This window comes from Alligator mississippiensis, chromosome 7 (assembly GCF_030867095.1).
Source record: "Alligator mississippiensis isolate rAllMis1 chromosome 7, rAllMis1, whole genome shotgun sequence".
NCBI lineage: Eukaryota > Metazoa > Chordata > Crocodylia > Alligatoridae > Alligator > Alligator mississippiensis.
In genome coordinates this window covers 75,215,524-75,241,744 of record NC_081830.1, presented here as the reverse complement: position 1 = coordinate 75,241,744, position 26,221 = coordinate 75,215,524, and the positions used below count along the sequence as shown (strand labels likewise).

General features: G+C 42.9%; 1 protein-coding gene and 1 long non-coding RNA gene across 5 annotated transcripts in view; one reads left to right on the top strand and one right to left on the bottom strand.

The window, feature by feature from the left end:
• TNIK (TRAF2 and NCK interacting kinase) overlaps positions 1-9,385 on the top strand; it is a 328,040-nt gene extending 318,655 nt beyond the window's left edge. For all 4 annotated transcript variants that reach the window (XM_059731143.1, XM_019500863.2, XM_059731144.1 and 1 more), the window contains 4 exons: positions 91-240; positions 1,394-1,553; positions 2,351-2,490; positions 5,398-9,385. In XM_059731143.1, the coding sequence (XP_059587126.1) occupies positions 91-240; positions 1,394-1,553; positions 2,351-2,490; positions 5,398-5,481 (534 nt within the window). In that variant the 3' untranslated portion in view covers positions 5,482-9,385. The remainder of the gene's footprint in view (positions 1-90; positions 241-1,393; positions 1,554-2,350; positions 2,491-5,397) is intronic.
• Positions 9,386-18,322: 8,937 nt separating this feature from the next.
• LOC106739896 (uncharacterized) lies at positions 18,323-26,094 on the bottom strand. Its single transcript, XR_001373262.3, has 3 exons — positions 25,932-26,094; positions 24,899-25,213; positions 18,323-23,068 (listed from the first exon to the last, which is right to left on the bottom strand). It is a non-coding gene; the product is annotated as an uncharacterized LOC106739896 (long non-coding RNA).
• Between the last annotated feature and the right edge of the window lie 127 nt (positions 26,095-26,221).

Sequence of the window (26,221 nt, the reverse complement as noted above, 5' to 3'; positions counted from 1 at the left end):
AGACAAATTCAAGGAAATATGGTTCTGTAACTGTAGCAAGCTGCCAGCATGGGGATCTGTTTGTGAAGTTGACTGAAGGGATTTTAAAAGTCTTTTGCAGATCTCCAGCACAAACCGTTGCTTGTTGATCTCACAGTGGAGGAGGGTCAAAGATTAAAGGTTATCTTTGGATCACACACTGGTTTCCACGTGATCGATGTAGATTCGGGGAACTCTTACGATATCTATATTCCATCTCATGTGAGTATATGAAAAAGTAATTTTACTGCATGACTAGCAGGACGCAGGTTTCCAAACAGTCTGGGAAGTAGTGTCAAGTGCTGGAAATGTTGATAACTTGCTGTGCTTGGATGAATGAGGCAGGGATATTCACTGCACCCCTAGTAAGGCTTTGTTGAGCCATCTAACAGCATGGGATCCCAAGTGTTTGGGTGTCCAGAGTGCGGCACCCTTCAGTGGGGTCCCAAATCGCGTCTCTTTTGCTTTGCCCCTTTGCAGAATAATTTTCCTGAGCAAGTGCAACTGGGTTAGGCTATGGAGCCTTTACAAAATAACCTCAGAGTTCAGAATTTCCTGTAGGATTAACAGATAGAAATGGAACTTGAGTAAGAGGAGAAATTATGAGGAAACTAGTCATTTCTCTAGAATCCTACAGCCAGACTTTCCTGAACTCTACTAATGTTCATTCACTTCAGTTTCAGCTACATTGGTTTAAGCATGTATTATTGACAAGGCAGTGGTTTAAGTTTCATTTGGTTTCAGCCTGGTTTAGTTCCATTTCAAGCTGTTAGGTCAAACTGTATAAGAAACTGGACTTGTGTTTTAAATATGCATAATATTTGTCAGGTCCGATCAGACCAATGGCCAGCCTTGGAGAGTATCCTGTCTTGTACTTGAGTGGGAGATGGAAGAGGCACAGAGGTGTAGCTTAGGATGATTATATTGTTTTAGCCACTGAAGAAAAGACATGTCAGGGGAGTTGCTGCATCCTAGTTTCTGTCTTTTTTCCAAGTGTAATTATTCAAGAAACAAAACCATTTTCTCCCCAGTTCTGTACACAATATTCTTTATTTCTGCTCCCCTATAATTTGAACATAAGGTATATTTATCAGTCAATTGCATTTGGTTTGTATTGCTCTCAAATGTCAGCCATCGTGTTTTGGGGGGGGTGTGAATGTTGCTGTCTCCTTGTAATTGCTGAGGCTGTTTCCCTTTGACACTTGAGACATTTTGATGATGGGGTAAATATGACAAATTACTCTTTTTCAAGCCTGTGCTTTAAATGTCTGTGCATAGTTGTTTAATGTCTATGTGCTGGGCTTTGGGGGGTTTTAAGGCTCTTCTTTTTCCCAATTCAATTTCATACTGATTCTTTGTTTTATTTTAACCTCAGATTCAGGGCAATATTACTCCTCACGCCATCGTCATCCTGCCTAAAACAGATGGGATGGAGATGCTTGTGTGCTATGAGGATGAAGGGGTGTATGTGAACACCTATGGACGAATAACTAAAGATGTGGTGCTCCAGTGGGGAGAAATGCCAACTTCTGTGGGTAGGTTAATCATTCTGCCTCATCATAGGCAAATAAAAAGTAAGATGAGAGATCAGGGGAGCCATGGGGTCATTTGAGCACCAATCTAAAATAGTCTTCTCCAGTCAGATAAAGGACATGTATGTGCATTCGTGGCTTGGTCCTGCACCATAAGACTCCTGGTTTAAAGCACTGTGGTCTAGTAGATTGGGCACAAGACAGGAACTCATGAGAAGCTGGGTTCTCCTTCTGATGCTGCCATTGTCCTGCTGTGTAAACTTGGGCAAGTTGCTTCCCCTTGCAATCTAACTCCCCCCATCCATAAAATGAGGGTAATGATGCTGACTTATTAAAAAGCAATAAGATTTATGAAAAACACTGTCCAAGAACTTTTGCTGTTGAGTGCCTTCTCTCAATGTGGCTGGCTTTCCCCACCCCTGGTGAGCATATTGCTATGTAGTTCCTCTAGACCAGTGATTCTCAACCAGGATGCTATGGCAAAGCTGTGCAAACATGATTCACCAGCTAAACCCAGAAATTTCAAATAGGAATCCATAGTATTAAAAACATTCTGCCTTGTGGTGATCTTGCTGAGTTCTTTGCAACAGAAGAATTGCTCTTTTGTTTTTCTTTTAGTCTAAAAAAAAGTGAAAACTAAGAGTTGACATTTCCCAAAGGGTGCCTCAAACCTTAAAAGGTTGAGAACCACTGCTCTAGATGATCTGTGAGCAAGACTGGGGAGAACTGCTTTGCTCATTTTTGTAATTTCTAGGACAGCAAATGTTTTTAATGCAGTTGTTGGAAATTCCTTTTGACAGCCTACATTCATTCCAATCAAATCATGGGCTGGGGAGAGAAAGCTATTGAGATCCGTTCAGTGGAGACAGGACATTTGGATGGAGTATTTATGCACAAACGAGCCCAAAGGTTAAAGTTTCTATGTGAGAGGAATGATAAGGTAAGTCTACTCCAAAGCCTGCATCATCAGTGCGTTATGTTTTTTAAGATCCAGCCAGCTACCTTGAGACCTTAGGTCACATTTTATTGAGGTTAATAAGTAATTAATTTGAAGGTCTTCTAATAAAACACCACCCACAGCCTGCTCAAAGTCATTCTCTTAGGTAGATATGGCTTCCTGCCAGGAATGGGAAGAGAGGGACCAGCATTGATTTAGTTTGAATTTCTCCCAAGGGTGAATGATAAAGCAAATGGAAGTGTCAGCATGGAATACAGCGGGACTATTTACTAATCTTTAATCAACCAAAGCAGATCAATTGTATTTCTATACACAACATTTATTATAGTGATTTTTCTATGTAACCCATCCCCCATCCATCATAGTGGAAATGCTTGAAACTAATTGTCCAGTACAAGCTGCCCTACCTAAGTAACTGGACTCTGAAATATCATACCATCACAAATCATCTCCTTTAAATCAGTTTAGAGTCTTTCAGGTCAGTGTCAATCCCACACTAACACAACACTGAAAGTGTGTTCTTTGCTTTGCAAAGCCAAGTGTGCAAAAATTGGAAATGCCAGAAGAAAGGTTGCCTCTGTCCACATTGTCAGAAGTCCTTAAGTACATGGTAACATACTAGTTTTTTATCCAGAACCCCTGCCTCATTCACTGCACAAAAGGAATTTGTTCTGGGGGTGAATCAGGGCTGTGTACTAAAGGAGGCTCCTGTCTTTAGGACCCCCTCCTCATTTGTTGCAGAAATTGGAAGGTCTGTAGTGAATGAGCTAATAGACTGCAGAAAGAGAGAGGATACTGTCAGGGTGAAGGCAAATAAGTTCTGCCCTGGAGAACTGGTTCTGTGCCTGCTTCTGCCACAGAGTTCATTTATGATGCTGGTCAAGGTACATAAATAAGCCCAGCTTTTCACAGATGGTCCCAGTAATGGGTTCTGCATTTCCTCAGTGCCAACCTATTACCTTAGGGGATGGTTTGCAACAGTGCTGAGCAGTTGCGCTGCAGTTGAATGACTTCACACAAATCAGATCAAGGGGTCTCAAAATGGACATCCCAACTTAGTGGAAGCTTTTCACCTTAAATCTCTCTGCCTCAATTCTTCATCTGTAAAATGAGGATAATGCATAATCCCTTTCTTCACAAGAGTCATGAAGATCAGTGAGCTTTTATGAAGCATTTGAATTCCATTATAATGAACGTCCTAGAAACATCCATGAAGAAGTTCATTATTCTGTCTTCAGAGGAGATAGCCCAAGGGTCCCATTGAAAACTGAGGATGTAACTAGTTGTTTAAGAGCATACCATAAGTCTCAGCACTGACTGAGGCAGGGAGACTGGAGAAGAAGTCATCGATAATTATGTTGCTAAACATAATGCCTACATGCCAGGGAGACACAGTAAGGTTAAACAGTTATCTCAAATTCTGGCATTTCCTAATTTTTCAATTATTTGATGTTGCAACCTTGATAATGTTCCTTCAACATTTTTTCCAGCCATAATTTCTTGAGTGTTTTAAAATCAAACTGAATATACCACAGCAACTCCATCATATGACATAACATCAACACCCAGTGGATTGTGAGCAGGGTTGAACTGTTTAGACCCAGCACGGACATATTTTCCACCGGTGGGGATGGTATATGCTAATTAGTCTACACACACAGGTTGTTCACAAGGCTTTAAATGTTCTTAGCGCAGAAGCTGCAAAAGTTGAGCAAGTCTGTAATGAGCATGTGCAAACTTGATTTTTTTTTTTTGATTTTTTTTTTCCACTGGAGCTTTTAACTTGGTCAAATTTGGGTGGACTTCCACAAGGACTGCAAAAAGGCACATCCTTGTCAAATTTCTAGACTCTTCTGTAAAACATACAGGTAGCAGAAAAGGACACCAGGTTTCTGTAACCTAGCAAAACAATCTAATTTGCCATAGTCTCATTCGCAAAAATAGTTGAACCATTGTTACTGATCTACCCACCCCCTCCAAAATATTTAGCATAGTTCAGGCTAAGGCAGTCAACTGCCAGGTAAAGCATTGACCAAATGGTTAAAATCTAGTTACAAACAACAGAAAACAAGGCCGTATAAAGGGAACTGCCGAGCAGCCTCATTAATAGGGACACTACCTGCCCTTTCTATACTAAAAGTCGTATTTTTGCACTTCCCTCACCCTGGTACTGGTGGTATTGATGGGAAATCGGAAATGCCCCAACATTTTTTTTTTTTTTTTTACCATATATATCAATTATATTCTGGCTCCTTGGGTCAGTCTCCACTGGCTTTGATTTTGCTTGGAACACAGCCAACGTCAGTTCACTGCGGAAGCAAATCACCTCCCAGATTTCCTTTGACACTAACATTGGCTCCCTGTGTTGCCATCTGATACTAGTTTCTCTACACTATCATTTAAGGTTGTCCATTTGCATACCAAAGAGATATAGGGATGAGTAGTGTCACCTACTTAGAGGGACTGTATTAAACCTCAGGCTAAGACAATCAAACATGAGATAGTTCCAACAAATCCATTGTAAAATGTGATTGCCCTCTTGAGAAAACCAGCAATTTGTGAGGGTCAAGTATGGTACTGAAGAGACTGCATTCAATGTAAGTGAACCACAAGCAAGATAATAAATAAAAATCTGGCCAAACTTCCTAGAAATCAGGTGTCCTGTCTCTGTTTGGCTCTCCTAAGCAAATACATTTAAGGAAAATTGAAAATGCCTGAGGAGACTAGTTTTGGAAGTGGAGACCTTCCATCTCGAGGTTGCTGGTTTGTTGCTCATCCTGTGTGACTCCAAGAAAATTGATGGTTGGCAGAAATGAAATGAGTGACAAAAATGGTCGCATGATTGCAGTCAGAAAATCACCTGTTTTATTTCCCCCTCCCCCCCCATAGGTATTTTTTGCATCGGTGAGATCTGGAGGAAGTAGCCAAGTTTTTTTCATGACCCTCAACAGAAATTCCATGATGAACTGGTAACAGAAGAGCACTTGGCACTTATCTTCATGGCATTATTTCTAGTTTAAAGGACATTAAACATGTGGACTAACACTCTAGAGGCAGATGTGGAAGGCCTCGTGGATCACACCGTCCCCTACACACTCTTACACAATACAGAACACCTTCATCGTTGCAGTCCGGTGATAGAGAGAGAGAAGATTTACTGGAGATCCCAAGAATGCAACACTGTGTTTGGTCAGAAATGGACATATTGCACTTGGAACTAGGGAAATGAACCTCTTAAGGTCTCCTGATTAGGCTGTGTTATAGTGGGTTATGATTTTTTTTTTCTTTTTTTTCTTTGTCCCCATGCTTTGTAAGAATGGGGAAGGAAATGGTGTCAAAAAGTCTGTTTTTAATTCTGTCTGCCTGCTAGCATCAAATATATAGTATGTTGTAAAGTTACCAATTAAAACTGGTGAGAGACAGCACAATAAATGTACCTTTTATCTTTGTGATGAAGGCCATAACCGTATAGCTGGGTAATTTTAGAAATCTTTTGCCTTCACCAACATTTACATGTTGCTTTTGGCAGCAACAGCTTAACAGATTTTTAAAGAAGAAAAAATACTAGTTTTTTCCCCTCTTTTGGGAAATGGATTTTAAATGGCTAAGCTACTAGCCTTAGACTAATAAAATCAACTACCATTTTTGTCAGTCTGTCAGTCCATATTTCTATATGGAACTTCACATAATGGTGTGTGTTGATAGGGACAGTAGTGCCATTTGTTGTTACTCCGGAAGACAGTGGGAGGGAGTATTCATGTATCTTCCCCTGTGCTACGTTGTGCAAGAGGGTAGGGCAAAAGACTGGAGTGGAACATGAGGCTGTGGGACGGGAATGGTGACCAAACTTTATGGAGGGATGGAGAGAGCCATTGGGATGACAGGGCTTCTAACTTCAGATCCAGTCACACCAAGGTCTTAAGTAGGTACGGTCAGCTGCATGGTCAGATCTGCCGTGAAAGTAGGCTCCCGTGAGAGGCTGAGTTTTCAAGACTCCCACTGATCTCAAAAGGAGTGGAGTGTGTTTAGCTCTTTGAAAGATTTGTTTTTTGTGAAAAGATGGCTTCTGTTGACCTTGTTGCACGAGCCCTTTCTCCAGATTCCAACACTGAGATGGACAAGTCAGAAACTTCTGAGAGGCCTGCGTCCCCTTAGTGCAGGGAAAAGAGGGAATGAGCTAGTAACCCAATTTGAGGAGGTGTATTACTGGAAATGGACTGTGAAGAACTTAAAGACTAGAGTTTCTTTGGCCAAGATTCTGAAATCGCTTTCTGCCCCATCCACTCCCTATGAATTACCCAACATACAGTGAAAGATAACATCTGTGCAGAAATGTGTGTGTATTTAGTTCAGGTTGAATTGTGTCCTTATAATCTCTGCTCAATTGATTTAAATTTTAAGTGAGTATCTGGGATTATTTTCTCAATAGCTGCAAGCATGGCCGCCTGTGGTATTAGGGTGTTGCATAACGAGATCTGTGTTGCTGTTTTTAACCTACCTCGTTTTGTGTTTTTCATTTAGCTGTTCATCACAGCACTGTTGCCTCCAGGGACATATAGAGAACTCAGTTGGCAATCTCCAGTGTATTTAATAATAAGGAATTAAAAAAAAAAAAAAGTCAACAGTAATTGGCCAAATTTTAATCCTTCATTAATTGCGGGGGGGCAGAAATCTGTCACTGAGCCAGTCTCTGCTGTACAATAACAGACTACACAAAACCATTATTGTACTGGTGGGTACCAGTTTTGTTTAAAGTCATTTTAAATGGTCAGTGAACAAAATAAAAACCTAAAACCCAAAACAAACAGAGGTTGAGAACCCCTCCACCCCCCGGTCCCTTTCCTAGGGTTTGGGACCCCTGTGAAATAATGCAGGGAGCACATTACTGGAGTTCCAGTTAGCACACCACAAAACTCCAGTATGCATGGAAAGATATATAGATATCTATCTCTATATATAGATATAGGTAGATATATATATAAGGAAATTCATGAGACGCAGATTTGTGCACATATAAATAATAGGAGAATGTGAGCACCCTGTTCATAGGGGTGGTTGTTCAAGTGAAATAAAAAAAACCAAACGGATTCACACGTGAAATAGTTTACTTGATGACATAGATATGGGGAAATAAAAAATAAGAAGAAAAATAAAGATATGAATGAAAAGAAGAAATAAAATAAGAGTAAAACATTTTTAAAATATTGGGAGAAAAAACTCAAATTTAAAAAAATGTGTAAAATACGTGTAAAAATGAAATTAATGTAAGTAATGAAATGACAATTAAATTACCTAAATTAATTAAATGGCACCACACAATCATCTGCACTTATTGGCTTGCTGTGTGCTATAGGCACCCCCTGCTGTAATATAGCATGAAGAGATCAGCGGGGTGGATCATTATGTGGTGCCCTCTGCAGTAATTTACTGTGAATAGTGGATGGAGCATTTCATGAGATTAAGAGCAATGACATCTACAGTGACAGAGAAAATAAAATCCACCGTTTCAATTCGGGGGGCACAGAATGCAACCCTGAAGGATTAAACCCCCGTCACGTGTACAAGCGCCCAATAAGATAATTCTTAAAACTTTTAGCAATGTGGCTTTCTAGGTTAGGAAAGCCGGTCCATGTTTTACGGTTTCACTTCTGAAGCTCTGACGCAGAGTCGCAAAGGAGCTTTCTTAGAGAAAAGAAAAAAATAATAATTTCAAAAAAATAATTCATAGACCTTTATCTCAATTCAATGTGCCATCCAGTGCTGTTGGTTTAATGGATGCATCTTCCGCATGAAGGACCTGTGCAAGGGTAATCACTTCGGTGCCTCAGACTCAGTCAGTGGTGATGCCCTGGTCCATTGTCCGCAGTTTCTGATATCACTGCTGTTCCACCTGTGGCAGGATTGGTCAGAGGCCTCATTGAGACGGGCACTAAGCAGTCTGTTGGTACCATCTTGTGCTGCTTTGCTCATGACTGCCCAGCTCTGTGTGCGCTGCTAGCACACTGTCTGTAATTGCAGTTCTCAGTGAGCCCACAGAGAATTTTTTTCTGAAAACGGTGAATTGCTGGGAATTTTGCAGAGCACATTTCAGCAGGTGTCTCCAAGCAGCAATTGTGTTTTGCTGAACAGCTCAGTTTAGGCTTGTTCCTAAAGGGGCTCCAGAACAACTCTGCTAAGGCTTCAGTCTACCAGCCCCAGCAGAGCACTGGGGGCACTTAAAGTGTCCTTAATTACAGAGCAGGTAAATAACTCAGGCATGCTATACTTTCAAACTAAAGCTGCCCTTGAATGGTCAGAAAAAAGACCTACCTCTTACTATCTCTTCAGCCCTGCTCTCACTGCCATCTAGACACCACTTGTGCTTCTTTCTGCAGCAGTGGATACACAGTAGTACAACAATATGTGAAATTCCAGTGTAACAAATTTAGCAATAACCAGGCTTATTAAATTTAGCGACTACTGTAATAGATACTGGAATTAAATCGGAGCGAGAATGAATCTCATCATTGACAGTGATTGCCACCAGCTCTCTATATTTTCACTGTGGTTACCTTAAACCAGAATCTTCTTATTTAAATTATGTTGCAAACTGATAACTTTTTTTTTTTTTCCTTGAAGTGACGAGTTCAGAATACACAGCTTTAAATGATTTTTTTATTGTGGGTTTTTGGGTACAGTTATGAAATAAAAGGGAATCATTGTGTTTAAACATAAGGTAGTTTGTGAATGTATTTTTTAAAACCATACAGTCATTGAAACAAAATCATGAGAAACCAATATTAATGCAGTCTTGTTTACAGCATATGTACATGAACATAACCTAGATCAAAAGCGTTTCTGGTGCCAACTACAATAAAACACAAAACTTCAACATGAAGTCATGCCTTTTATATTTTTGTACTAACACTTTCCCATGGGGTACTCCCCGCTACCAAACCACAGAGGTAAAATAAACCACGCTTCTGGTAGGGTATTTAGGGGATCAGTGTTCTGTGACAAAGCAGAAGTTCTTAGGAAAATAGCATCCTCCGCACAAGATCAGATGATCATCATTGCTGCCGAGAATGATGTGGAAATAGCTCCTTGATTCCTGCAGGAGTCATTTAGTCCTTGTAATAAGAAATGCTATTGTTCTTTAACATCCTTTTTATGTGAAACTGGGAAAGACCTAACCAATGTGTCCCTCTGCATTCAAGAGATTTCTGCTCTTGCAGTATCATGCACACTGTTCTTAAACTGTTGGTCCTTTTTGTAAACTATTTAGTCAAACTCTTTCCCCACCCCACACAATCCCCCCATACTAACAATCAATCAAAACAAAAATTCTGGAATGCCCTAGATTCCACATGGCCTCGCACCCCTGGGTCCACATAATCACTTTTATGAAAGGTGCCCCTTGCTCAGCAGACCTGCATGTAGTGCACCGTTGTGAGCTTCTTGTTACGCCATCCTGCCTGGTGCAAGACTGTCATTGTGCTCAGACTCTCAATGACATCCAGGGCAGTCGTACTCAATGGGCTGGATTCAGCCTTGGGTTATACTGCCTTCCATGAGCTCAGGACAGCCAGAGGGGGCTGTGACATTGCAAAACTGCTGCCAAGGCAGCCCCAAAATATGTATCGCTAGCCAGGGAGGCCAGGATGCCACTTAGCTCTAAAGAAGCAGCAAGAGGGGGTCTGTGGAGCCTACACTCCCGTAAGCCCCAGAGGCAGAGCTATAGTGAGTACAACCACCGCTTGCCTGCCACAGGGAGCAAATTTAGTCCTGGTTGGCAAAGTGAGATGGCTCCTATCCAGTGATATCTTTAATCTAGAACCTTTCTGATCCAGTGCCCAGTACCGTACGCTGTAGGACAGGAAAGCTGTAGCTGCATTAGATTGGCAAAACCCTTTTTTCTGCCTTAAAAGAACATTTCTTGTTCTTGTAAGGAGGTTGTACTTAGCACTTCTGGGCTGTGCAATCCGTAACTGCGCTCTTCTCTGCACTCCTGTTTAAGGAGGTAAGCGAGCATTATTACCCTCAGTTCCATGAGGACACTGAGGCAGAGAAGTCAAGAGACTTGCTCAACTCCGCACAACAGTTCAGTAGTAGAGCTTAGCCCCTAAAGTGTGTCTGCATCACATCTCGGCTGCTACTTGAATTGTCACTCTTGGGCATGCCCTGCCCACCCCCTCCATTTACAAGTGCCATTCCCAGAAATGAGGCAGAGGGGCCATGTCATGGGCACCCCTCAACATGACTCGAAAGATCTCCATCCTTCAGAGTATTGCAAGGGGTAAACCCCAGAGCAACTTCAGTGCCTCATTACTGGGCTTGGTGCATGTGAGCAGAAGCAGGTGGGCAGAGTGTACTCAAGAACAGCACTCCCTGGAAGTACTGGAGGCCCAGTGTAGCTATACCCCTGCCCCCCAGCCATTTCATCAGCCCTACTACTATTCTGGAGCATGAGCTTGTCCTGATCACTCCTCCCTGAACCGCTGTGTTGCTTGGGAACGGGAGAACAATAGTAGGCTTCTGTCTTTATTAAAAATTAATTTAAATGGCAGCCCTAATGAAGCTATTTACAGCCTGTTTCCATGCTTAATGACTGGTAAAACAATTAGCAAAGATTAAGCAGCTTTGAATCAAAGCACCAGACCTGAATATCAGGGAAGTTCAAAACCAGGCTTTTCAGATTGGGCCTCTCCGTTTCCTGCTATCCAGGAGACATGGATATATCTGCACTTGCTCGTGCACAGAAGGAATCCCCTTGTTTATTTTGTGATGCTGTGTTATCATGTATCCATCATTTAGTCTGCGTGCCCCTATCCCCACTCTTAGAATGTGACTGTGCTGGTTTCTAATGTGGTTGGGAAGCTCCTTGAAAAGTTTTCTGATTGGGATTAGTGTGGAAAGAAAAAAAAGCAAATGCTATTCCTCCAGAGTGGAAGTAAAATGTAACAAATGCAGTAGCTAATTGACTTGTGAAATGGAATGTGCTATACCAATATCTCTGTAGCGTTGATTTGAATTTCCTGTTTGCATTGTTAATAGAGATGTACAACTGCACAGCTCTGAGCATTAGCATTAAGTGAAGGTGTGTCTTTCTCTGCAATGGTAAAGATCACCTGATTTATTTATTTATTTATTTTTAATCCTTTCTCAAATTCCCAAGTTAATTCAAAACCTCCTGTAGTCAATGCTTAGACTTAAAAAAAAATGCTTCATTGCAGAAAAACCTATACTGATTAACTACATATTCAGAACCAATTATTTTTGGTTTTAACACTCAAAAAAAGGATTCATGTTAGTACTCCCATTGGTTGATTCATCAGAGAAGAGTCAACATACAGTGTGTGGCCAAGCTGTGGAGTATAAAAAAGTGTATGTACATCTGCTGTGGTGGTGCATTCAGAGATACAGGCTTTGTAACCTGTAAAACATGTCTGGTTTTTTTGTGTTGAGGAGTGTTTTAGTGCCATTAATTCTGTTGCAAAATTGCTGCTACAAATGACAAGCAGAGTAAGCAAAGGCAACATGCCGTGGATTTGTGGGCATAAGCTCCCTCTCGCTTTCTGCTAGCCAAGCTCAGATTGGCTTCCACAGAAACAAGGGCAAGCCAATACTAATCTTCCAGCCCTGATAAAAGCAAGAATCCTTTTGAGTTACCTTGATGTGCATTTACACTCTTTCATTTCTAACCAGTTCCTGTTAATTAAATAAGTAGGCATGGCAGCATCCCAAACTGGGCAAGAGCCTAAAACTTGTTGCTGTTTCGGAGAGTGCCTCCACATCTACCTAAGTGGTGCTGAGTCAGCAGAGCAGCTCATTTTTGGCAGCTCGTTTTTTATCCTATCATAGCATCCAGTTGGAACTGGGGTCTTATTAGCTAGGTGCTGTACAAACACAGGAAAACCAGAGGATGGCAGCCCTGAGAGCCATTTTGAGGGCTCTAGTTCTGGGTAGAGATGAGTCTCTTCAAAATTGCTGGTATTTCAGGAAGTGGTCTGTATTATTATTTATTTATTTGTATTACCATAGCGTCTAGGAGCCCTAGTCATGGACAGGGACCTGCATTGCACTAGATGCTGTATAATATTATTATTATTATTATTATTATTAATTATGTGTGAAATTTAAAGTTTTTCATTGGTAGCTTCCATGTCTTTTTAATACCAGGACTTGATTTTCACCAAGTGGCTTCAGCTGCCTGCTGAGTCAAGAAAGCTTGGGGTCAAGTCATTGCAGAAAAGCCACCTAACCAAGAGCTCAATCCTGCATTCAAAGGTTCAGTCGTGTCCCTTCCTCCTCCATCTTGTTCATGTCCCTCTCAAAATGGCTACAGGACTTGGGCATTCTCAATTCTTGGTCCCCTTTGATTTCCTTAAATCTGGTTGCACCTTTGCCTGCATCCTTTGTGCATCCAAAATTTCCCGTGCCATTAGCAGGAGTTTTGGGGATGTGCGGAGAACAGGATTGGGCTCAGATGTTGTGTTCTATATTTGATTCCAATGAAATGAGTGTGTTGCATGGAATTTCATTGTGGGGACTACAGCCCAGTCTCCTACAGGCTTAGTTGTCATCCTGGTGATTCCTATAAGGGACATGCATTGTGGTTCCATTTTGTTCGAGTCTGTATTTTCCTTCTAAACTCAATTTTAAAAACAAAATTAAAAATCTGGACTGAACACAAGCCATTTTCCCCTTGTTCTCTTTTGTGTCTCTGCATGTACGTAGAGCTGTGGGGGGCAGGAGGGTGGGGACCGCCTGTTAGACTTCAGCTGGGAGACAATAGGGATTGATGCATGTAACCAAGAAAACTTGTCAGCTAATCAAAGTGTTTTCTCTTGATCTCATGCCCATCAATGTGGAGGATGAGCTCCTGCAGTTGAAGCCTGTTCTATAAAACATCTAGGTTTGAAATCTGTTTATAAAGGGCTATGGACCTCCTCCTCCCACACCCCTATCAAACCAAAGAGAAGTGTTGACGTGAAAATACCCCTCGAACTTGCAATTCCCTCCCTGCCAGGACAGATCCGTTTACACCTGCTAGTACACAGTGGTTACAAACCGGGCTTTGCTAGGCCCACACTCCACCGTCGTACTGTGTAGGAGACGTACGAAGGTTGTAAGATGCATTCTCCTTATACCCTTGAAACCAAGCTCTGGATGGCCTTGTATGGGAACATGAGGTAGATTTGTATTCCCTCTTCCTCCTTTGGGAGTATGATCCAAGTCATTATCCCATAGCAAGGCAGCTCCTGTAACTTTTTTTTTATTATATAAAGGTAAATGTTCCCATAAGAGCAGAAAGTCCAGGCTCAGAATAGGATACCTATCTGTGGTCTGAGGGATATGCCAGTTTGGGGGAATGTCTAATGCTCTTGATCTAACTAACCGTAAAAGGGTTTCTACGGGATGGAATTGAAATTTCCTGGCTCAGAGGCACCTTAAAACAAGAGAGTCTATTGCAGACAGAAAAGAGGTCATTTCCACACACCATATAATTGCAAATTCCAGCTATCTGCCTCAAAACACAAAGTAACACTGAAAGATGTTCATTTCCTCACCCTGACTCTCATTTAATTGACATGTTGGCAGCTCATGCATCATAAATGAATTGTTCCAACCTGGCGCGTTTGTTGACAAGGGAGTTTTGCTTAACTAAACCTTTTTGCAATCCAAATTTAACAAGCAGCAAGTACGGGGGGAGGGAGGGTAAGGAAAGAGAAGTGTGCAAGTGTCGAAGTTTAAAGGAGCACATTTACACTGTGCCTATCCCAAAGTTTAATGGATAATGTAAATCCATGCATCACAACTTCCCAGGTGAATGTGGTAAAAGAGGATTCTTTTATAACCTGCACATAACACCAAATAATACATGATTAAGTGACGCTGAATGCAATTAAGATATATAAATGGTGCCTCTTATGAACAGGTGACTGAAAAGGTATGTCCCTACCTAAGGGGACTGGACATGCCACTGAGAAATAAACCCACCCACTTGGGCCTGCCCAGGCTCACTTATCTGCAGATTAGATGACTTTGAGAACTGCAAATTCATGAGCTCAAGTGCATGCAGTACAGGCACAAATGGGTGGGGATTACTTTTCAACAGCATGCCTGGTCTCTCTCAGGATACAGTGTAGTCCTAAAATGGGAAGAGCAAACTGAGACTGGAATTGTATAGGCCTTTCATTATACAGCACGGATGAATGAAATGCAGCAGTCAATCCCACATGTGGGCCTCCAGATCAATCAGAAATTTACCTTGTCTACTTCTAGGATGATAAAATGAACACTTGAAGGCACTGCACACATAAGGAGACCCTCGGGGTCTCCAGTTTATACCGACAATATTGGCTGTGTGGTTCCCCTGGTTTAACTGCTGCAGGTTAGGGCGTTATGTCTGTGATGTGTCAGGGCTGATGGTGGTCTTATGTAGAATTTAGATTAGGGTTTGGATAAGGATGATCCTGCCTTAGGCAGGTGGTTGGACTAGATGATTTCTGGAGATCCCTCCCCGCCCTCCTTCTCCATGACACTATGGCCAGGATTGTTTCAGTGGAACCCTAGAAATGACAAGTGAAAGTACTGAGTACATGCAAAAGTACTGAGAGTTGCCAAAAAAAATAATCTTCACTGGCTTTCTAAATCACATCTACTCATGGGGGGATGAATATCCATAAACTACTCAAAACCAATGTCTTGTGATGACTGAATTTTATTCCAAAGCCCTTGTCTTAGAGCATGTCCTAGGATGCCATGTCCTGGCCACAGCAGTCTACGTTAATCCAGAGTCCAAAAAGTCTACTGATAGATCATTCGCCCTGCAATGTCTTGGGGGGAGGGGGGAGAAAAAAATGCAAATCATTGTGTGGGTTAATGATGGCAAAAAATAAATCAAGACACGTTTGCAAAGAAACAGAATCAGCAATAGATGTAACCCTAAGCAATTATCATGGTCTAAGATGGTTTCTCTGCTATAGAAGAAATAATTAGTATAAGGTGAATTATAGGTTTGCACCTGACAGAACTGGGCTAAAATATTTCTTTTACGCATGCAAGATTGTGCCCTCCTAGTTTTAGGTGCACAGTTCTCCTCAGAGCAAGGGCAATGAATCATTAGAACAACCAACAATGGTCGTGGTGAAAATGTTTATATCAAGACTAATTTTTTGGGAGGGGGTTTCCCCTAAAAAAGTGCTATAGTTCAAATGAGGAGGAATTCAAGGAAGCCCTACAACCTGCCCATCACACAGGGGGCCCAACTGGATGAGCACAACGCCTCCTTTGTGTTTCTGTTCTGGATACCTCGGCCTTGGGAGTGTTGCAGTATTGCCCATCCCATACATTCACCACCATCACTCAGTCCCACCAGTAACTGGAGATTTGACTTTAAAATCAGGATGTTATACAGGAATAAATGTGAAGTTCTCTTTCATTGCCTAGGGTTTTCTTGGGTTGCTAGGGTGCAGCTGGTCACATTTTCAAGCTGCCTTTTGCAGCTGTGAGGATTTGACCCTTTTATTATATGGGAACTCATGTAATAATTTCTCTCCCAGAGCTGGTTCTCCAGGACCACCAGGTGTCATCAGAGTCGCAATGCATTTGTGGGCATTGACCAGGGCTGCTCTAGGGAGATCCCAGGCCCTGATTCCTGAGGTTCCTTGTCATGAAGTAACTTTAATAAGGATGCTGTTAGTGCTTTTGGCACACCCTAGACGGCAATGATTTCATTGTTTCTCTTCTTCGTAGACACTTACTACAATACCTCCTTTTCTTAGTGCCTAATTACAGAGGATCGTCATCTTGGTATTCTATGTGTTGGCATAAAACCAGAGCAGTACAACTTTCAGTCTTCACTTCTTTTTCTACATACATGCATGCACCTTTCTTTCTCCTTAGGCAATACCTTAAAAGTACAGTTCTTCAGGTTTCCACACATGTCCCTGTGCATAACAATAATGTATGCCAGCCTCTGCTGAGATGTTTATCAAAATACTTGGTGTATATTCTGCAGGCCTCTCTCAGCACCTGCCTCACTCCAATATTTTTTTAATACAAATAATCCTCTCTTGAAACATTAACTGCATGTGGCGATTCAAAAATATCCTGCCTACGTCAGCCAGAGGAGGAGCAGAGTGCAGAAGCACAGTCCAGATGCTGAAGGCTGGGAACATTTGCTGCAGCGGATGCTGATGTTAATGAAGAAGACTGCTTTACTGAATAGGGATGGTGTCTGCTCACGTTATCGCCTAATGCATGGTAGGTAAAGCATTGCCTTCATGCAGTGTTGCAGCTGCAACACTTCCACCTTCTGCTTGTAATTCATCAACCTGCTTCCTTGTCCTGAACCCCTTTGTACTTCGTTATCCATGGCCTCTGGGGTCATTCCCATTCTGACCTTTATCTTAATGACATCCTCCTCTCCTCTGGATCCTTTCCCTTTGCTTTTAAGCATACACTTGTATCCATTATTACCTTGAAATCCTTGCACCAAATCCCTCTTCTAATCCTCTGACCTCTCTGCCTGCTTTTGTCTCCAGAATTTCCATGAGGTCAGGGGGTTGGTAACACTGGGTTAGTATTCTTCACTCTTCGAAGAAATCTACTTCAGGGACAGTACTTCAGGTTAACGTATTCATCATGAATTTGGGGGAGTAAAGTGACCATCAAAGTTTGAACCATTTTTGAAACTAGCATAACTAGAATGGGATGAGCAGGGAACCAGAATGGGCTGAGCTTATGTAATGAATAGACACCAGTTAAGAGGGGGTGCCAGAATCACTTGCAGGAGGCTTTGCCATGGCAGGGGAGCTGGGTAGGGTAGCACCACACCAAGCAGTGTATCTGGGGAGACTGGATGGGGTTGGGGCACGGATGGGGTGAACAGAGGGTGTTTTTCCCCCTGCCCCCCAAGAAGCCTCTGCCAGAGCAGACACAGTTCTTCACCTCTTGCCGCCACTCTTTTCAGGGACAGAAATTACACACAAACTGATATAAGTGATTGGAAACTGGTTCAAATCTGTAACACAACAGAAGTTCAGTGCACATAAACTGCTTTTAAAATGTCTGAAACTGGTTTAAGATAAACCTGGATAGACATAGTATCAGACCTAATGGATTTATAAATTGGTTTATTGAACAGCTGTCCCAGATCCCCTCTGGATTCAAGTTAACTCGCAGTCCCCCGGCATCCTGGATGCTTTGCATCACCTCCACAAACTCCCCATTGCAGGGTGGGTGGGCTAGCCGTGGCCCAAGCTGTCTGCTCCAGTTGAGCAGGGAGGCATGCTTTAGCACTCCTCAGCTTCTGGCCTGGGCCACTGCAGACATACGGCTGCATTTCTGGAATCAAAAGTGATGTCTGTTCACTTGCCTATTGTGTCAATCTACGCAGCTTAGACTAACCTGCAGAGATTGAATTGATTCAGCCTTGGGCTTTTTGACTGTCTATACTTAGCTTTTCTGTGCACTGGAGATATGCTTCTTTATGGGGCACTTTAATCTGGGAAGTTGTGACCCAATTTAGCTTGTTTCTCTTTTATACCACAGAGACTTTAAAATGACTCTGGTAAGGTAAGTCCCTACCAATGCAAAGAGGACTGCTAGTACAAGTGTATCTTTAAGAGGCAAACAAACTCTAATAATTCAGATAATGGTTCCTTCGTTACAGGACTTTAGTTCATAAACAAAGGCTGAAAGCAAATGTTCATCCACTGCCCACATTACAAATACTACTAACTGGAAATTATGTCCATTGTGAAATAGTTATCATTTAATGGAAAGGAGATATATCATGGAGATTAATACAAACATGTGAAGCAATGTGTAATTTTTGCCATTTAAATATTTTTAATATTCCAATAAGGTTCAATGTATCTGAATATAAGAAAAGGTAGCCTTTAGCTATTATCAGTTTGACAGCTTTGAAACTGTAAATAAAAGTAGCTAAAGCTTTAATAGCAAGAACAAATTAAGAGCGAGACCATGATTTCCTAGTTCACATTGAGGAGTCAATGGAAACTTCCATGGGAGGGGCTCAAGCAACATGAGTCAGTAGCTGTTCGTACTGTTGTTTCCTCTGGTCCATTCAAACGAGATTGAACCATCGCTCCAAAACACTGGCCTGTCTTTGGAAACAGATAAGAATTATTGTTTAGGGCTCTACTAACTTACGTTCTTCAGTTACTCACGCACGTGACAGACCCATGACAGACATAGGCAAGACATATGAGCCTTTATACAGGTTCTTCACTGAATTGGACCATCCTGAATTAATGATGGAAATGTCTGAGCATCTATTTCTTGGACTATTTTTTGTTTCAAAGATAAATGCTATCTAGCAATAAGCCTTTGCAGGTTCCTCCGCAGGTGGCTAGCCACTGATAACAGTAGATTTCTCTTGGAGACGATCCAAAGGCTACTTGTTCTGGAGGAGCCATGCAATTACTGTTGTGATTGCTGAAATTGAGCCGCAGTGATGGCATAGGCAAGGATCTTTCTCTTTATTTGCTTCGTGACCCTTAGTTAGCAAAGGTACAAAACCCTACAGTAATCGTAAAGCAGGTGATAAAATGATTTATTTCATCAAAACAATGACATGGATCCTACTAGTCACATAAGCTACTAATACAGCTTATCTGTCTGTATTTAATATTTAAACCAATGGAAGTGGCAAATGCTCTGTGTCTCTGAAAAATCAGGCCATGCTATTTAGTACCTGAGTCACTAACTTTGACAGTGTTAACTTCAGTTTACAACGTCTCGGTGCAAGTGGCCAATTGGATTAATGCCAATACTAATAATGGGGAAATTAGATTTGACTATAGCTACTATTTTCTCTTTTCAAAACCCTATGCAGAATTAACTAATTGGTTCTCGCAGCTTCCTGGCAAATAGTTCAGTGTGTTTATATACTTATTTTAAGATGAAGTTAAGTGACAGGCCTGGGGCCATCAAGAAAGCCATCAGTCTATGATTTTTTGGTTGCTAATAGCTCCTAAGTCTGCTCTTGGATAATTAGATCACACCCCTCCTGTCTTGTGTGCCTAAAAACCCTTCTTTAAAGCAACATTTCACATCCTATTAATACAAGACACCAGCTAGTATTGTATAAACTAATACATGAACTTTGCTTTTTAAGATATGACTGAACAGAAAAGGAGATTGCTGAAGGGACCTACAGTTGTGGAAAATAATAAAGTGTTTTAACATCCTGACTGAGTAGTGATTCCTCATGAGCCCATCATGCCTGGTTCTCAGCTTCGGTCTATTGTCTCCAGTTTAGACAAACAGGTCATCACCACTCTCAGCTGCACTTAGCTTCGTCTATTGGGTCAACAATCATTTTTCAGTGACACAAGCATAAAGAGGTGAGAACAGATGGACACTGAATTCTGCGTCTGATTGCTCTAGTAGCAATCGAGAGTAATTCCATTGACCTAAAAATCTCTCAATATTTTGGGTTCCTACTAATTTTTTACTTGCCCTGTGTGCTCATTCAGGAAACTAAGGATGTACTAAGGTACCTTCTTAGGACTCCCTTACCTTGATAGTCAAAAAGAGGACCCGTAACAAACCAGGCTGTCAAACCAACTTACACCCTAAGTGGGTCCCAAAGAGGTCCTAGAAGACTAGAAAAAAGCCACTGTAGTACCTATCTTTATGAAAGAGAGAAGGGAGGACCCAGGAAACTACAGGCCAATTCATCTGACCTCAATCCCAGGTAAAATCCTGGAGAAAATCATCAAAGAAACCATCACGCACGGGCTAACTGAAGGCAGTATCCTGAAGGATAGCCAACATGGCTTCATCACGGGCAGGTCATGCCAGACCAACCTCGTTTTCTTCTACAGTCAGGTTGCTTGCCACCTGGATAACGGAAATGAGCTTGATGCCATATACTTGGACTTCAAAAAAGCCTTTGACCTGGTCTCTCATGATGTCCTCACGGTCAAATTGGGAAAATGCGGCTTCGACCACTTCACAGTCTGGTGGCTAGGAAACCTAGCTCCATGGTAGGACTCAAAGGTACTGACTGACAAAACTGAGTCTTCATGGTGGAGAGTGACCAGTGGCATCCCTCGGGGGTCAGTACTTGGACAAGTGCTCTTCAACATGTTCATTAAGTATTTGGATTCAAGTATAACAAGCAATCTGCCAAAGTTTGCTGACAACATCAAGCTATGGGGGAGCGTTACTATGCTCGAAGACAGGATGGCAGTATGGGCCTAGCTGGACAGGGTCGTGAAATGGGCAGACCTCAACCTGATGTTGCTTAATGCAGAGAAATAGAAAGTGCTCCATCTGGGGAGAAATAACCCACAACACACTTACAGGCTCAGCGGTGCTCTGATGCCAGTACTGCAGCTGAATGAGACCTGGGTGTCATGACTCACAACAAAATGAACATGAGCCACCAATGTGATGCCGTAGCTGGCAGAGCTAACCATAACCAAACACTGGCATGCATCCACCAAGGCATCTTGAGCAAGGCAAAGGATGTCGTCCTCCCGCTTTACTCAGCCTTGGTGAGACCGCAACTAGAGTACTGTGTCCAGTTCTGGGAGCTGCACTTCAAGAAGGATGTGGAGAAGCTCAAGAGAGTCCAGAGGAGGGCCATGCATGATTAGAGGCTTGGAGACCAAGACGTATGAGGAGAGATGGAGGGACTTGGGATTGTTCAGCTTGGAGAAGACAAGGCTCGGGGGGGGGGACTTGGTGGCAGATTATAAGTATATCAGGGGTGTGTATCAGGGTTTGGGGGAGCATCTAGTCACCAAGGCCCTCCAGGAGAGGACAAGAAATAATGGGCGCAAGCTGACTGAAGATTGCTTCAGGGTAGACATAAGGAAAAACTTCCTTACAAGCTGAGTGCTGAGGGTTTGGAACAGGCTCCCCGCAGAGCTGGTACAGTCATCCACCCTGGCAATCTTCAAAAATTGTCTTGGCGCCCATCTTGCTGAGATCATCTGATCCCAGGGGTCTTTCCTGCTCACGTGCAGGGGGGCTGGACCCGATGATCTGTAAGGTCCCTTCCAGCCTCTAACATCCATGAAACTATGGGGGGGAAGAGAAGGGCCAAACAAGAAGGGGGAATAGATGGACGGGTCTTTAGCTCTGCTACTTTCCCACAGACTTGTAGAGCTGAGATACATGGAGGGTAAACCAGGCAGCTCCTGGTACAGGCTGGTCACAGATTTCATTTGGAGTTTGGTAGGGGAGGGGGTCAGGGTGAGACAAAAATGTAAAAGTTGTTGGTATTGCTGACTTGGTTTTTAATTATGAGCCAAACTCTGCTAAGTCACCTGGACGCAATCACCACTGATTCCATAAAGGAGAGCAGAGTTGGCTCCATAGTGTGCTTCTCTCTCTGACTCTCGCTGCCCCACATTCATACGGTCACTAGCAATCTTTTTGCTCTCTCTTTTTTATGCTATAAATACAGGTATATCTACAGAAGAAGTGTAATTACAAGCCTCTGCATTGCAGCATTGTTTGATTTACCATGAGATAAATGTGTTCCTCCTGTATTTGTTGAAATGACACAAATTATTAATGGTCAATTAGGTTCATTTCACATGCTTTGGCAATGGGTACAGCTTGAAAACCTTAATAGACTTTGCTTCAGTTGCTTTCATCCAAGGCGGTGGTGGTGCTCAGCCTCCCATCCACAGGCTGAATCTGGCCCACAGGGCTGTATCATCCCACACAGGTCCAGAAATTTGGTGGGGGGGGGGAAACAGTGGCAGCATGAATTGCAGAGCCACAGTGATTAACACCATCACTGCTCCCTTACTTCCAAATTTCTGGCCCCGGGGGGGGGGGGAAGCCCTGTGGGCCAGATGACACGGCCCTGCATGTCCGTGCACAGAGTCGCTCCAGGGCTGGATCAGGTGTGCTGAAGCGAGCCTGCAAACTGGCTCACACCTGCAGACTGACCCACATGTTAACACACTGCTAGATCCGCCCTGCAGATTGGCCCCATGCCACTTATCCAGCCCGCTGGGCTGAAATCTTGAGTAACACTGATCTAAGGGTCTTCACAGAGTTTTTCCTAGGAAGCCAGATAACGCAGCCCACTCTAGCGAGTCTTCCCATTCATTTCAACCAGATTTCCTTCAGGCCTACGAAGAGCCATTTCCACTCACTTTTCCTAGGCTAAGTCTAACCTCAAGCTTAGGTCAGTCCATGAAACCATCCATGGGCAATTGATTCATGCTGTCAGTACTCAACATGTCTTATTTGGGGAAAGTTGATAAACTTCAACAAGTGGCTTGTGGAGCCAAATTCTAAATTATAATGGATCTTCTGAATGACAGATTTTTTCCATACAGGCATAGGAGGTGGAGAGCCGCACGCAGAGGGGTTATCAAAAGAGAGTCACAAGTCCCGGTTCAGCTAATCATTTATGCGTGTTTAAGTCCTCCTCCATACAGCTTAGCATTTCAGCATGTGCTTAAGTCCCATATGCTGAGCAGGCAAGCGTGGATGAACGGCAGCTTGAGCGAGTTCTGTTCCCTCGGCGTATAACTTTCGTCATTTGAGACTCCCTCGATCCCCATTCAGGTTTTGTCTGCACATAAAAATATACCTGTTGAACTAGTGTTTTCTAAGCTTGTATAGTTGAATCAGCATAAAGCCCTGTCTGTGCACAGTGTGGTCCTCCTCAAACTGATTTTAAGGTGGTTTTGCTTAAATTCAGAATTACACTTCTGAAATTACATAACTACAAATCTTTGGGGGTTGGACAGGGTCTCATACTCCCACTTCACCTCAGAAGCTGGGTGCAAGCTCCTCTTGACATGGATGTCCTAGAAGACAGTTCCACCTTTTTTTGCATCCAAAGATATGGCTACAAAAAAGTTATCAAGAGGTAAGCTACTTGCAGTGCGTTAGCTCCTCCACGGTAACTGCCGATGTGCATGCTCTCATCTCACAGTCATGAAAGTGGGGTAAGCTACCTCCCATTGTCGTGAGGGAAGGGCAGCTATCTCAAAGTTGCCAAAGAACTATAAACTCAGTGCCGTAGCAAGGAAGTCTGGCGCCCAGGGCAAGCCTGTAGAGGCAGCCCACCCTTGCCTCGTGCACGGATCCAGGAGGCGCAGGCCTCCGCATGCTCGGCCAGGAGTGCATGCAGCGGTGGGAGCTGCCCTGCCCCAAACGAGAGGTTCGTGGCTCCACGCCATGGCCTGCCCCAGCTGGGCAGTGCCTGTTGGCGCCCGTGGTGGTCACCCCACTCGTCCCCCCTTGCTATAGCACTGTATAAACTCCCACCTTGGTTTACCTCCGGGTGACCTGTGTGTGTTGCTATGCCCTAAAATGAGTCCAGAAGCACATCTGCACCTAAGCAGTTGCTGTGCTCTTTTTATACAATGCTACAGAAAAAATTACCATTAAAAAACTGACCCAGGCATGAAACTTCCCTAATCCTGCAACGTGCTAACCAATGCAAGCTCTCACTAGTCTGCCACGGTTTATGTCTCACCCTAGGCCCTACCCTGCGTCTTTCACGTGTATTGACAACCAAAAAAATTAGGCAACCCAGTCCTAAAAAGAAACATGGCTGAATGAGAGGCATAAGCTGCAGAGCAGGGGTCAGCAACCCGCGGCACGCGTGCTGAGCATGGCACGCAAGGCCATTTTACTCGGCACATCACCGCCAGCCTGGGCTCTAAGTAGCTGCTGCCAGCCACGGAGCCCAGGCTGCTCCTAGCAGGCGACTGGGAGGCTGCAAGCCCTGCTGCAAGCAGACTGGGCTCCGTGGGCCGGCTGCAGCTGGGAGGCTGCAAACAGCTGCTCCAGGGTCTGACATGTCGGCGCTCCAGCACCTTCCAAGGTAAATGTTGTGGGTTTTTTGGCACTCCGGCCAAAAGACGTTGCCTACCCCTGCTGCAGAGGGAGAAAAATGAGTCTCAACAAGTGGTTCTGAGCCTCCAGTTTCACGCAGTTCAAAGGTGCATATTGGTTTGGGCCTGTCTCTAATCTCCAATGAACTGCATTTGAAGCTAATCTTGTAAACCTGTTAATTCCCGTATCCTGATAACCAGCTTTCAGGTAGGTACTTTGTAGGCCCTGAGTACAAAATGCAAAGAAAGGGTGTTTGTCAAACACACACTGTCCACACACATGCAGAGGGAAGAATGGACAAATACAATGGAGACGACATACAAAAGCTAAAAATATGAGGAAGACTTCAAAAGGCTGAGCCTAGCCTCCAGCTCCCTGTCAAATACATATGCTCTTCGGTACATACCGTCCCTGTGGCAAAACCCCAGAGATCTCAGCAATCAACTGGAATAGATTAATGGCCTGAACCTTTCTCCTCAAGTTAAAGTTTTACTTGTAGCCAGTGCAAAGATTAGTGGTCTTTTTTTTTCTTTCCCCTTTCTTCTTTGCAAAGTACCTTTTAGACCCCTGTGAAAGATGCCTGATTGATAGCAGCTCTTCTCGCCACTGAGCAGGTAGGGCCCGAGTTTGCATCGTGTGAAATTCCTCGGGTCTCACCCCCGACCCTCTCTGAAGTGCAGAGGAATTATTCACTCTTAGTCCCTCAGCCTTTGCCTCCCTGATGCGGATGCCAGTGGGGTTGGTTTTAGTTATTGCAACAGTCTTTTAACGATGATATCACCAGTTTCTAAGCCAAAGATTGCAAACGCAGGTTTTGCTTCTGCATCCCCCATCACCCGCTACTGGCCCAGACCAGAATCACGCCAGTGACCTACAAGGACAAAGCTCATGATTAGTGTCTAATCACCTGAGCCAAAGGTTAATAATACCAGTAAAGAAGGAAACAAGCACTGAACTGTTACTGAAAGGCCAGGGATAAGACCTTTTAAACTGAGAACTGATTTTTTTTTTTAAATGATTAAGGTGAATTTTGTACAACATGTGTAATATGTGAAAATATATGTAAATTATGAATATATATCTGTATGCATAGGATTTTTGTGTACATGCATAGAGATCACTTTCTACATTCCTAGGCAATACATGTATCGATGACTTATAGTAAATCTTGGTAAATGCATGTATTTCTGCATATGAGTAGAGATGGGTAGATAGATCTCTTGTTCTTTGTTCCATATGCATATGTATTTTGGTATTTGTGTGTACAGAGAAGTAGATGGAGAGATCTCTGTATATGTATATGGGTGTGTAAATGATAGCAGGTGTTTTGCTAATTAACAGTTAATTACAGGCACCTCTCCATTCCTGTCTACTACACCCGTTACATTTTCATTCCAATCTCCCTACTGACATTTGGTAATGGGCAAAAAGGAACTTTACAATTTAGCAACCAAAAAAAAAAATCCTCCACAACAGCCAAGAGAGATCGTGAAGTATCAGAACTTCCTAGAACCCAGTAGCACCTGCTATAAATATATAACTATATCATAAGCCCTATGCTTTGCTGGTACACAGCACAATATACTTACTTATTACTGGAGATGTTCTCTTGTTCTGTACTCTGCTAATGAAGCTGAGCTGAGAGCAAGTTGAAGACATTGTGCTTTTTCTATGAGGTGTTTTACATTCACAATATCGTCTTCTCAATGTGTGTCTTGTTTGTCGATTTGTTCCCCAGAATAACAAATCTCTTTATCCTTTGCTATTGTCCTGAGTTAAACAGTGTTAAAGCAACACGTAGTAATACTGTTGGGTTTTTCATTAACATTCAAACTGAATCCCATCTTCCTGACCAGCAAGATTTTTCCTCCTATCCCTC